The sequence below is a fragment of the Schistocerca americana genome, chromosome 3, assembly GCF_021461395.2.
Source record: "Schistocerca americana isolate TAMUIC-IGC-003095 chromosome 3, iqSchAmer2.1, whole genome shotgun sequence".
Taxonomy (NCBI): Eukaryota; Metazoa; Arthropoda; class Insecta; order Orthoptera; family Acrididae; genus Schistocerca; species Schistocerca americana.
Window position 1 is genome coordinate 182915310 of NC_060121.1, and position 14587 is coordinate 182929896.

General features: G+C 40.3%; 1 protein-coding gene across 1 annotated transcript in view; it reads left to right on the forward strand.

Annotated features, from left to right (window-relative positions):
* LOC124605381 overlaps window positions 1-14196 on the forward strand; it is a 112535-nt gene extending 98339 nt beyond the window's left edge. The window contains exon 6 of the mRNA XM_047137021.1: window positions 10343-14196. Within this exon, the coding sequence (XP_046992977.1) occupies window positions 10343-10516 (174 nt within the window). The 3' untranslated portion in view covers window positions 10517-14196. The remainder of the gene's footprint in view (window positions 1-10342) is intronic.
* The last annotated feature ends 391 nt before the right edge of the window (window positions 14197-14587 follow it).

Sequence of the window (14587 nt, forward strand, 5' to 3'; positions counted from 1 at the left end):
AGGGTGTCTTCCTGAACAATTTACAAATTATGATGCGGAAATATATGGCATTCTGATGGCACTGGAGAGGATTCACCGACATCACCATACAAGATTTCTCGTCTGTTCCGACTCACTTAGTGCACTGCCAAACACTTCACCAAATGTATCCAGTAGACCAGATGATCGATCTCATCCATGACTCCTTACAGTGGCTCCAGCACTATGGCAAGGAGGTGATGTTTTTCTGGGTACCTGGCCGCATCAGGATACAAGGAAATGACATAGCTGACAAAGCCACAAGGAAGCATGTTGGGGTGGTGTTGTCGGTCTATGTCACATCCCATTGCGCGCCATCGTCTCATTTTCTGACAGACGCATCTTGCGTCAGCAGGAGACTGAATGGTTACAGATGACAGGAAACAAACTGCGATCTCTCAAATTGACCACAGAGGCATGGCAGATTTCATGTCAGCCTCACCGCCGGAAGGAGATATTGCTTACCAGACTGCGCATCGGACATAGCCTTTTAACACATGGCTTCCTCCCCTGGTGGGAGAATCCACCACTTGGTGACGTTTGTGGCATGCCACTCTCAGTTCAGCATATTGTGGCAACATGTCCTGCATACTGATATTAGGGCAGCCCTCATTGTTGATGGAGATCTGCCCACCATACTCGCAGATACTGATTCCAGTGTTACAATAGTGGTGAAGATTTGTGAACAGCAAGGCCTCGTCCCTAAATTGGTGGGGAATGGAGGCTTACTTTAATACATTATAACCTGCTCTGCATGTGGGGACGGCCTTCATCACCACCCATGATACTGGCATGCTGTCTTTTCATCAGGGTGCTGATGACCATGATGTTGAGTGCCCCTCACTTAAAATAGTCATCATCATCAATTCAGCTTCCTTGATCAAACATGTCATGTAGCAATCACAATAACTAGATAAGAGACAATGGGACGCTTGTGGAGTTGTGTTGACAGTAATTATTCCCCGACTCATACTGGTTTGTAATAGGACTGAAAATTGCTATTATTTGTACAAAGTACCCCCCCCCCCCCCCCCCCCCCCATTATAGACTGCACAGTCACTAGCAAAGCATAAGTGCAGATACAGAAGCCATTCCACACTGAACCACTGCTTCCAATCTGACCATCTCCAATCCCAATGAAATTTTCACAGATGTTTCCTACAGAATAAAACTAAGATGTGCTAGATTAGAGTGCAAAATATAAGTATTCATGGCTTTATGAGGCTTTCAGTAGAGGGCTGCAAAATGTGAGAGGCCTGTGACGGAGCCAAATGTAAGATGCTAATAGCACTTCAAAGGAGATATTAGGACCTGTTGAGTCCTAAACCATAGCAGTTGTATATGAGTACTGCCAAGTTATTAATATGTAAATATGCCATCAAAATTTTTGCTACAGATTTGTACAAATTTGTACATAATGTATTGATGTCATATTATTATACAGTACTGGTGCTATTTTCTTTATTTTTTCTTTCATTAAAATTTGTTTTAAAGAAGTTTTGCAGTAGAAGAGGTTTGTTTTGTTTTGGGGACTCGCCAAATAATGTTATAAAGTGAACTTCAACACTGCTATCAAACATTCACAGACCATCATTCAACTAGTGCATTTTTTGTACAAGAAACCTAAAAATCTGGCTGTAAAGTAAAGGTTTTGCAGAAGTTTGTTATTGCACATAACCATCCACTTAAAACATTTTCATTCCAGTTAAATTTGTTATCCTCGAAGGAAGCTAAAACCTGTACTATTTAAATTTTATAGGTCTTTTTGACAACCCAGGATGAAACTGTAACGTCAGAAGCCACTCGTGGCATTAACCAACTTTGAGGAACAAACGTCAACAATTTCAAATCTCACCATTTGAAGAAACTCAGGTTTTTTTTTTGTTTCAATTAATTCACTAAATTATCATAATCAACACTGTATCTGCTTTGCTGGTCATTCGAAATTTGCTGTACAAATTTACATTGTTCTACTTTAACTCACTGGAAACTGCAATCTACCTTCCCTGTCAGTCCAAAAAGTTTCTCCTTCTTCTTAAAGTGCCTTATCCTCCAAGGACATTGGTGATCTGTAGTATGATCTGCTGTTTGTTCGAATCCTGCCTCGGGCATGGATGTGTGTGATGTCCTTAGGTTAGTTAGGTTTAAGTAGTTCTAAGTTCTAGGGGACTGATGACCTCAGAAGTTAAGTCCCATAGTGCTCAGAGCCATTATACTGTTTGTTCATGGCTTTTCTGAACAGCTATTCTGTGCTCATTCCAAACTACTTGTTTCAATTCCTTAGCAAGGATAATCAAACAGTGAATCAAACAATGGAAAATCCAGGATGGAATGTAACAATACGAGAGAGGGAAAGTTGCTACTCACCATATAGGGGAGGTGCTGAGCCACGATAGGCACAATAAAAAGATTCACACACTCATAGCTTTCGGCCATTAAGGCCTTTGTCAGCAATACACACACATACACATACGCACACCCACACAAGCACAACTTGCACACACATCTGCAGTCTCAGAGAGCTGAAACTACACTGCGAGCAGCAGCATCAGTGCATGATGGGATTGGCGACTGGGTGGGGATAAGGAGGAGGCTGAGGCGGGGAGGGGGAGGGATAGTATGGTGGGAGTGGCAGACACTGAAGTGTTGCAGTTTAGACGGAAGGTAGGAGAGAAGATGCGGAGGGGGAGGGGGTAAGTAGCGGAAAGGAGAGAAGTAAAAATAAAAATAAAAGAAATTAAAAGACTGTGTGTGGCAGTGAAATGACAGCGTGTTGTGCTGGAATGGGAACTGGGAGGGGGCTGGATGGGTGAGGACAGTGACTAACGAAGGTTGAGGCCAGGAGGGTTATGGGAATGTAGGATGTATTGCAGGGAAAGTTCCCACCTGCGCAATTCAGAAAAGCTGGTGTTGGTGGGAATGATCCATATGGCACAGGCTGTCAAGCAGTCATTGAGATGAGGGGTATCATGTTTGGCAGCGTGTTCAGCAACAGGATGGTCCACTTGTTTTTTGGCCACAGTTTGTCGGTGGCCGTTCATGTGGACAGACAGCTTGTTGGTTGTCATGCCTACATAGAATGCTGCACAGTGGTTGCAGCTTAGCTTGTGGATCACATGACTGGTTTCACAGGTAGCCCTGCCTTTGATGTGATAGGTAATGTTAGTGACCGTACTGGAGTAGGGGGTGGTAGTAAGATGTATGGGACAGGTCGTGCATCTAGGTCTATTACAGGGGTATGAGCCATGAGGTAAGGGATTGGGAGCAGGGGTTGTGTAAGGATAGACGAGTATATTGTGTGGGTTCGGTGGACAGCGGAATACCATGGTAGGACAGGTGGGAAGGATAGTGGGTAGGACTTTTCTCATTTCAGGGGACGACGAGAGGTAATCGAAACCCTGGCGGACAATGTAATTCATGTGAACAGAGCGAGTGTAGCCCCCACAACTCTCACTCCACTTTCATACCCCAGCAACATATGTGACTTTTCTCCCAAGTGTTCTATTGGTTGCTGTCAACGTGAGGCTTGTCAGCAATCTTAACATGAAATAACCACTTCTAGCGTAAAATATGGGCTAACTCTGCCACATAAAGCCATGGGGAAGTGTATCAAGCAAGCATGGAAGCACCAAAATGAAAGAAAATTTTAAAGTATTAACAACTTGTCAATAAATTAATCTTATTATTGGTGGTAATGCTAGTGGTCCCCCCCTCCCCCCCCCTCAGCCCCCCCCCCCCCCGCCACCCCCCTTTTTGACACCATTTAGCTCAAAAATTGTGAATGACATAGCCTTCAAATTTTAACAATATGAAGAGCATGGACTGCTACCACTCTAAATTTTAAATCATCTTAAATTTGCCTAAACTTTTCATAGCACTTCTGTGACATTCATTCAGGGCGTACTAAAAGGTTGAATTTTTGTATCTTGACCTCCAATGTTACACAATTTAGTGTTATTCTATAGAGAACGTCTGTGCAAAATTTCATTCAATTTTGGAGATGATTGGGTGGGGGTGACTTAAAACGGGTCAATATAATGTGGAATGACCCAATTACAAAAAATATGTGGCGATGTCTACGCCAGAGATAAATTCCAGCACATTATTTAGCATTTGCTAATACTTGTAATGGTTTTTCAGCACTATTAAAAATAAAGACTGTGGCTAACAATTAGAGCAAAGAGTTGACACATTAATGATCTTGACCTCACAGATAATATTTGTCGGAGATGTGAAAGAGTGAAGCTACAACAGTGACGAACATGTGATGGACCTTCGGTTCCCTTTTACACCAGAACTGAACTTCTGAATTCGAACTGCTAGGTCTATGGCACAAGCAGTTGGAAGACCAGCTCTCTTGGAAGACTATCCTCCAACAAAGTGACCATATACATTTGTGCAAGGATGTTTATGTTGCAATAAAAAGAAGAAAAATATATCTTGGATGCAAGGGTCAGTCCCTTAGTTTTGAAATTGCCTGAATTTTTAGTATGGATGGATAAAAAAATACTCATGAAGTGGCAGCAGGAGAAAACACACATAAAAGGTATGGAAATGCACAAGATTTCAGAGCCAGTGGCTCCTCCTGCTCCTGGTCGAAGGTATAGGAAGACGGATGAAGGGAAAGGTCTATTGAGGTTTAGGAAATAGGCGAAATTATGGTAAAGTTGCCCAACACCCTTGGTTTAGGGAGACTTTGTGGATGAGATGCAAGGGAAACACTCATTGTTGGCGCCTGCACACGGTGATATTTGGCAACTTGAGAATTAATAGGTGAAATATAATCATGACAGAGTGTACTGGGGAAAAAAAAAGTGCTAGAGTCAGTCTGAGCGGAAAGCTGGGTGTGTGAATACGTGGTGTACAGGCGGTGGGGGGGGGGGGGGGGGGGGGGATGACATAGACAAGTTGCAAAATAAAAGTGAGTGAATAAAAGGAATACTTACTATATATACTAAAAAGAATTGCTGTGAGCACAGAATGTAACCTAAATTAGGCCAGGTGGATGGCAAGATCCAAGCACATGTTGTAATGCCAGTTCCCAGATGTTGAGTTCTGGGAAACTGGTCTCAGGAGGGAGAATCCAGATCACACAGATGGTGAAATAGGCACCGAGGTCTCAACTGCCATGTTATAGAACTTGCTCTGTACCAGGATATTGTTTGTTACAAGTATGCACCCTCCATCTATGCCCAGACATTCTGACTGGTAACTTGGTGGTAGTCATACATCATAAGTGTAAGAGCTGCAGGGTAGGGTAGGGTAAGGTAGGGTAGCAGAAGGAGCATACATTATTATGTAGATATGGGACGGGGGAGCTATTCTAGGTGTGGTGGGCAGATGTGGTCCTCATTGCAAGGCACACAAGTTTAGGTAGTCATAGCCTTGTCGAAATAACTGATTAATGCTTGGAAGTCTCTTGGGCATGCAGCCGGATTAATTGATCATTGTAGAACAAATTTTTGATGGCATAATGAGCCATCATCATCTGGTTACTCCTGCTGACTGATATCCTCGACCAGCTGGTGCAATATATATACCAGTTGTCTCGCCCATCCACTGATGCCCTGTATGGACTGCACGATGTGCTGACTGCAGTTATGGGGGTAGCTTGCACTTGTGATTAGAGTGGCAGTCCCCAATCTGTGCTCTGTCTTTTCTGTGCTCGGTGTTCTGTTTCCATTGTGTTTGGAGAATTTTCAGTGTCAGAGTCCATGCTTGACTCAGTCGAAATCCATTCTCCTTGTTGACAAGTTTCTCATGTAGCGGGATTTCGATAGCCTCCTTGTATACACAGTCCCAATAGTGGACCGAGCAAGGTGGCACAGTGGTTAGCACACTGGACATGAATTCAAGAGAATGATGATTTCGATAGCCTCCTTGTATACACAGTCCCAATAGTGGACCGAGCAAGGTGGCACAGTGGTTAGCACACTGGACATGAATTCAAGAGAATGATGATTCAAACTTGTCCCTGGCCATCCTGATATAGGTTTTCCGTGATTTCTCTAAATTGCTTCAGGCAATGGTTCCTTTGAAATGGCACAGCCAACTTCCTTCCCCACCCTTCCCTAATCCAATGGGACCAATGACCTCACTGTTTGGTCCCCTCTGACGAAACAACCATCCAACCAACCCAATAGTGGGATGTGTTTTGCATAATTTTTGTGGTTAGTTTCAAAGCAGTGTTCGGCAATTGCGGATTTTGTCTGCTACCGGAAATTGGTGTGCTGTTTGTGTTCCATGCACCTTTCTTCAATTGTGCAAATGGCTTGTCCGGCGTATGTTTTCCCACACTTGCATGGCATGTAATACACTCCAGGTTTCTGGAGTCTGAGATCATCTTTTACTACCCCTAAAAGGGATTTGGTCTTAACTGGTGGCTGGTACACACATTTGATATTTTGCTGTCATAAAATTCTGCCAGATACATTCTTTGTATGGGATGTAGGCTATGTTTTTCAGTTGGCCTTCATCTGTATTGGCAGTGATGTCGTCTGTTGCTTGAAGGCACATCAAATTTGGCTGTCACTGAAGCCATTTTTTCTGGAACATGTCCATGAGGTGGTCTAGTACAAGTTTCTAACTTTCCTCATCAGAAATCTGTAGCTCTGTGGACCAGTGTGTTTAGCAATCCTTCCCTTTGTGATGGGTGATGACAGCTAGAAGCATGAAATTACTGGTCCACATGAATCCTCTTCGGATAGAAAAACTGTGTCCCCATGTTCCATCCAGTTTTTTCCATACCAGAACATCGAAGAATGGCAGCTGACTGTTTTGCTTGACCTCCATGGTGAATTGAGTTTGATTGTGGATAGAAGTCAGTGCAAGAAAACTTGAAGAAACTCACCTTTCTGTGAGGCCAAACATATCTGAAAAGTAGTCGGTTTTAATGGTGCTGAGTCTAGTGCCTTGTCCTCAGTCTTCCATGTACATAATGTATGTATTGACCACAACAGGTGACAAAGGACTACCCATAGGTGCACCATCAGTCTGTTCATGGTAATGTTTTGTCAAAAAGAAATGACTTTGGCGTGATCAGAAAAATAAAAAGTTTGGTGAATGAAGCCAAATTTCTTTTCAATCACTTCCAGCGATTTCTTGACTGGAACACAGATGGAAAGTGACACATCAAAATTGACCATTAAATCTGATCTGGCCAATATTAGTACCCATAGACGTTCTATGAAAAGAACCACCTTCTTGACGCGGTGCTCATATTTGCCAACCAATGGATACAAAACTAATGTCAAGTGTTTCACAAGCTGCTACATTGGCACTCCTATTGTACACACTTTTGGTCTCTTTATTTACCTTTGGAAGCCTATAGAACCTAGGTGGCGCGGCAGCATGTAGTACTTTGAAGAAATTCATTTGTCTTGCACTGCTGTATCCAGCTTGTTGGATCTGTGATCGTCATCTTGTAAGCCGCATTGTTCTAAGAGTTTGTACATTTTCTCTTTGTATTCTGTAACTGTTAATAAGATTATTGAACACCTTCAAAGTACTTTCACAGAAGAGGCAGCAGAGAAACTTTGGCCATGTGCTGCTGCACTCCCTCTTCCATCGTGTGGACCAACTTCCGACCCGACAGCTCTCTGGGACCAAGGTCCATTCCACAATTTCTACCCTGACAGTAGCAGGTGATGTCATAGTGAATCCTACTGCTATCTCCAACACCTTGGGCAGTATTTTGTGGAGATTTTGAGCTCCATCTACTATCACCCTGCCTTCCTCCATCAGAATTGAGTGGAGGCAGCTCAGATGATACCCTTCTCCTCTCAGAATCATGAAAGCTACCATGCCGCCTTTACTATGAGGGAACTTAACTTCACATCACTTTCACAATGTGTGAACCCTTCACCATCTTGGTTTCATGCAGCAGCCTGTGTTCACCTTGGACTTCATTCACTTCCTAAGGACACTACTCCAGACTCGCTCTATCATCATAAATTTCTTGACCTGCACACAAAACTTGGTGATAGTACCTTTGTGTATGCTGATAGCTCACAGACTGTCTGTGGTGTCGGGTGTGCCTTTGTTATTGGCACAGACGATTTTTTGGTATCGGTGTCTGGAACACTGCGCAATATTTACAGTGCAGCTCTTTGCCCCATATCAAGCCACGTAGTACATCTGGTGACACAGGTTTTTTTTCAGTTGTCATCTGCTCAGACACTCAGTACCCTTCAGAGCCTCTGTGTGCTGTACACCATCCATCCCTTAGTCCAGTGGGTCCAGGAAAGCTTTCACTTGCTCACTCTTGATGGAGCCACTGCAATGTTTATGTGGGTCCCTTGTCACATCGGTCTGATGGGAAACGAGGCTGCTGAGATTGCTGCCAAGGCTGCGGTCTTCCTACCTCTGCCCACTAGTTCTTCCATTCATCTCTTTGTTGCCATATGTCAGCCGGTGGTGTCACTTTGGGATCACCACTGGTCTTCTCTTCATGTGAGCAAGCTTTGGGGAGTTAAACCCCTCCCAGCAACTTGGCCAACCTTCTCTCGGGCCTCTTGCCATTAGGAGATCATCATTTTAGCTAGATAGTGTATTGGGCACTGTCATTCTAGCCATTGCCATTTTTTAGGTGGTGGTCCCCCACCACTTTGTGCTCATCGTTGTCAACCTTTGACGGTTCACCATTTCCAGACAGAATGCCCACTTACATTCTCATTTAAATTTTTCCACCTGAGTTATCGGCCATTTTAGCAAACGATGTGCAACCTGTCCACCGCGTTTTACTTGTTATCCATCATAGCAATATGGTAAAGGACATTTAATCTGTAGTTCAGGACCTCTGTTGTGTCTATGGTGTATTGTATGGCCTTCTGCAAGAAAAGGTCCTGGTTTTTAGCTGTCTTTCCTTCCATCAATTGGGCTTAATGTGTAATCGCTTTTAACTCCATTTTCGTGTATAACCCTAGTGTTATCGCATCCTAAAACAAAACAAACAAATCCTGTGCTGTGCACTTCACAGTGGTTTGCATAGAACACATGTAGATGTAGGTAGGACACTGTCTTCATTAAATCTATTTTTAGTACACATTTACCATAATGGAGTATGATAGTCTGCTTGCATACATTTGCACCTGCTAGTATCTTGTTGCAGGACTGATGCCATAGTGCCTTTGTTGTTTGAAGAAGGCTGATGGCTCATGGTTCATTGCTTTCCACAAGGAGAACCAAGCCTGCTAATGAAAAAGCGTCAGTTGTAGTCATCATTGATTCCTTCCCAGAAATTCAACATGCTCCATTAATTTATGATCAAATAAATATTCATAATGTGCTATGGATCCCTAGATGCTCCTGCCCCAAGATTGAACAATTAAGAATGTTATTTTGACTGCATTTGTCACCTGTTATATAGACATAGAACAACACACCCTCTGTTACTCCAGGAAATTCATCTTTTGTTATCTTTTCTCAAGCTAGCTCACCTTCATTGGTTCTTTTTTATGCAGAAGTAGCAGGGATTCCATTCTGGAGTGCGGTCCCCTTACATCATATTTACCAGCAAAATCTGCCAGGCAACTTTTTGATGTAGCCCAAGTGTACGTTAAGGAGGCACGAAACATCCTCTCATTGAAGTCGTGAAGTTCTTATGAAATGACATTCTACTGTTTTTTACATGTGGTTTTATCTGTGTGATGTACAATAAAATTATATGTTCCTGTCATTGAAAGGTAAACAGTACTCAAACTGTATTGGTGTAACAGGAGTGGAGAAAAGAAATAACTGGCATAAATTGCATTTGGTGCAAGTATAAAGGGTGTTTGGTTTGTTTCAGTACAGATAAAATTAGCATTTTTCCCAGTACTTTTATTCTTACTGTCATAAATTTGGTGTTTTTAATAATTTTATCTGGAATCACATGCAGAGAAAATTGCTTGGATGCAACCTCAATGGGTTGAATTGTCTAAATGTGTACTGTGTTATTCAGCATAGTATCATCATCATATATCAACCTTTGTAGTGCAAGAAAAATAATGGCAGCACTACACTTGTCCAGCAAGTCTACATTTGTCTTCTGCTGATCAAGAAATCATTTGAAGCTGATTTTGTTTGCCATAAGGTTTACAAATTACTTTACGCAATAAATCTGTTGACAGAAAATTATACATAGCTGACCAATCAGTACATGTCACACTAAAATACTGTAGTTAAAATGGGAATTAGTACTGTGGAACATTGTCAGTCACATTACGTATTGGTGGTAGGTAACTCATCAGCAAATGATACAAACTTGTGAGAAAATTAGAGACTCAGACAATCATCATAATCATTGTAAACATACTCTATAATTTTGATTTGGGTTCTGTTACAGGTCTTGGGTGTCTTGCTTGTCATCCTGTCTTCAATGGATGGAGGCCTTGAAGCTGATTTTGCAGAGGCAAAACCTCAACGCCATTTCAATCGCGCTATGGCTATGCGAAGTTTGAAGATGGGCATCTCTCCTCGAGCGCTAAGAGCCAAGAGGTATGCAGGAAACTACCCTTGATTCAGTGCTTGTGAAGTTGTCGGATGTGTTGTATTACCTGCCAAATATATGTGTGTAGTACCTGTAAAAGCTCACCATTTAATTCTGATGTTTCAAACATTAGATAAATGCTGTTGAATGTATATTTTTTATAGAATTTGTTTTATTTGTGATGTAATTTATTTTATTTATTTGTTATAAAAGAACAACAGAAAAAAGTGTTTTTAAAACCCAAGTTTCTGTTTTGGTGCTTACATTAAAACTTTTATTTATTTTAGAATCAGATTAAATCTGAAATCGTGGTGTTGGTCTTTGACTTGCGATGAGCATGCCAGACGTTGGAGGAACTTCTGTTTCCTTTTAACTTTCTGTTTTACTTAGAAGCAGCAATTCAGAGAATTATTGTTACCATTGGTTGTGGTCGTGATGCACTGTTGTACCAGGAAAAGAAGATTCTGTCAATTTTTATTTTAAAGAAATAATAATTGGTCTTATTGTGTGACATAGTGCAATGCATTACTACTTCATATGCTGTTGATGTTCCCTAAAATGTGTTCAAATTTTTTAAATCTATCTGAGAGCAATAAGTAATTTGTCACCATTAATACTATATTTATTGTTATGTCTTTCATTAAATATTTTGATAATGTTTGTGTTGTCCTTTGTGTACTCATTTGCAGTTCCTATCATTTGTACACACAAACATTTGTAATTTGATTTAAAATTGTAATGTGGGTTTTGAGTGTAAGTAGAGGACATGCAGCAGAATTTAGTTCTAGTCATTTTTCTTCTTGTGTGGAAATGCTGTAAACACTTGTATAAGAAACAGTTCACATACTGAGGACTGAAACAGACGTTTCTTTATTATATACAGTATTATAACTGTCCCAGACATATTTGTAATTGGTGTTTGTCATTTGAATCATTTGTTTTGACATTTGATTTTATGACCTTGTTTTTGAGAAATATTGTTTTGTTGTGATCTGTAGCCTTTATGCAGAGAAATGTTTATTTTATTATATACATTATAATTTTTGTATGAAATTCTGCACAAAATTTTTATTGTACAGGTATTAATCTGTAATCGTGTATATATTCTTGATAAATTGAGAAACTTTGATATCAGATCACCAAACAAGAATAAAAACACACAAATTGGTTCTTATTTATTGACATTAATATTTCTTGACATGTCACTAAGCTTTTGATGAGATTCCAAATCTTTAACTTTGTAATTTTGTTGGATAAATTGTTGTTTCAGCTATAGGAGAATAAGCTCCCTTTCTGTGTTTACACTGTTTCTTGAATCCCAGTTATAGTCATTGTTTGTCTGATTTTATTGTCTGCTATATGCACTCAGAGTGAGAAAAGTAGTTGCACCTAAAAGGAAGAGGATTGTAGAGATATGTGGAATGAATTGGCAAACTAGCTAACAACAATAGGTCATATGAGACTGAATCTGTACCAAAAAGAAAATTTATTTGGGAAAGCTATGAGAGAGAATTGCTAAACACTCCTTATCTTCAGGAGGCGAAATTGTTAGTACTGTGCTAATAGACACATCTCAGAGTATAAGAAATGATTCCAGCATGCTGAATTATTGGTTCCTTTGGAAGAATGAAAGAGGATAGGGGAGGTTAGAAAGTGTAGGCAGGCTACTCAGATGCCAGGATGAGAGGCGAGGGGAGACAGAGATCCAGCACCTGAGGCATAACTTGCATGTAGCAGTCAGTGGCTCAATGAACTCATAAAATCTAGCGTGTTCTTCCAACGGGACAGAACAACACTCATCCACACGACCTGTCTAATTGACAAGTCAAACTCAGTATTTCTCCATCAAAAATATGCAGGAATTGCACACGAGTGTACGGTGTACATGGGATGGGATTATCAAAGTGGAATTATCAGTAAAATTGGAATACTATGTGAGAATGTGAAAACCACATCAGTACATTTTACCAAAAGATACTACTTTCGAGTGCGCAACTTTTTAAATATTACATATAAAACTTTTTGGCAGATAATGCTTCAATATGCATCATGTATTTTCTGTCCAGTCTGCCTCTATATACTTTGCTGGAGACTACAAGCCTGTTACAGACTGCAGTAAATGGTACAAATGTAAACTGTTGGAGTAACACTATGGATAAGTTGTTTGAAAGGGGAAGGAGCCTATATTTTATGAGGTTGTTATCCCATTGAATGCTATGTGTGCAACGTAATAGCTGTGCCTCATTTATTTAAAATATTTACGCAGTTTACTGTAGTCTATAACATCATCGCAGTCTCATGACAAAGCGGACCTGAAGTGGACAGAAATCACATGATGCACATTGGGGCATCATTTGTTTGAGTTCTGTCAGACTACAAAGTGAGGTTAAATTCCACCAAAGTGCTGACAACAAAATTATATAATGTGCATTTGAAGGCCATTTGTTGGGTTTATTGCAAAGTACAAAATTCGATGTGGATTGACTGAATGTATTGATATCAAACTGCAACTGAAATCCCAACTGTGAGAGTCTACCAGTATAACGAATCAAATGGGTGCGGTGCTCCACCATAGCCAAACAATAAACAAACACACAGTTCAAAACTACTGGATAAGTTGACTACACCTATAGGCATATCAACACTGAACTGCCAAAGCAGTCAACTGCCCTCAGGAAACAGCTAATTTTGACTGCTGCTGAGCTGGCAACGTCCCCAGCCACCATGATCTGACATCACTGACATACACATAGTGAATCATGATGCAGGCGCTCTATGAGTACAATGTAACACAAGTAGATTCACCTTTGAGAAAAGTGTGGTTTATCCATTCACACATCTCTAAAGTTGTCTCCTTTTAGAGAAATTCAGAATTGGTTGTTGTTGTTGTTGTTGTTGATGATGATGATGATGATGATGATGATGATGATGATACATTTTCATTCCAACACTTCTGATGATAACAGGCAGCAGTGTTTGTTGGTTTATCTACACATTTTGTGAGTGGGAACACTATTTCTTATTGAAAGAAGCTGCAGTAATGGGTGTTGATCAGCCAGCATACGTAAAGTTGTTTGTTCGAGATCTTCTTGACCCTTTATATTGCTAGTGTATATCTTGTTTGTCGATTATAACTGACAATTCTCATAGTGATACTATTGTGACCGGTATGAGGGCCACTGCGCCATTAGTATGCGGATTCTCTGAAAATAAAGATGCAGTCTCTGATAAAGCTGTTCAAATGTTTTAATTGATTGTGTACTTTCTTCAAAGGAGGAGTGTATCAAAATTAATCATTGATTCCTGCTGACTTTCTTGGTGCAAATATATTTTTTTGAAAAATGTTTATTGTGATTTCTTGTACTGATCATTAGTTCTGAAATGCTACTAATTAAGGATCATGTTAAACAATTAAATTTTTGGTGAACCATGAACATTCAGTATGAATTACTTGTGCAGATTGTTATGCTCAAAGTTTAATAAGTAAGGAAAAAGTATTATTCCAGTCTTACAAAGAACATTTTTTAGTGATGTGTGATTCCAAAAAGTTATCTTAAAGTGTGTTTAGAATGAAATTATTTCAGAGACTGTTGTTAAGTGAAGATTTTAATGATGTTATTTTCATTTGTAACTGTTCAAATATTTTCTACATTTTTTGGCTATTCAGTATTATGCTCCTTTTTTGATCCGAACCTTATCTTCACAAGGTCTGTAAGCTATTTTCTTGAATGAATAAAATATTGTTTCACCATTATGTCCAATATTCATTGAGGAATGCCTATGTTTTCAGAATAAACTTGTGTAAAAAAAGAAGTCAAACTGGAGGTCATGTTCATGTTTGAAAACTGACCCCTGTATTCCTGAGAAAAACACACACACACATAATTATTTGATTTGAATATGGAAACAAAAATACAAATGGCCACCATATATAAAGCAGCCAACAAACTACTGTGTACCTCTGAGTTTAGTTACACCATATGTCGAGCACATCGTGGATCTCAAGTTTCAAGACAAAGTTCATATTTGGAGAACTGAAGTCCCAAGTTGAGAGCTGGTCAGCAGTTCCCGTCCTTGTCCATCCTAATCTCTAGATGCACA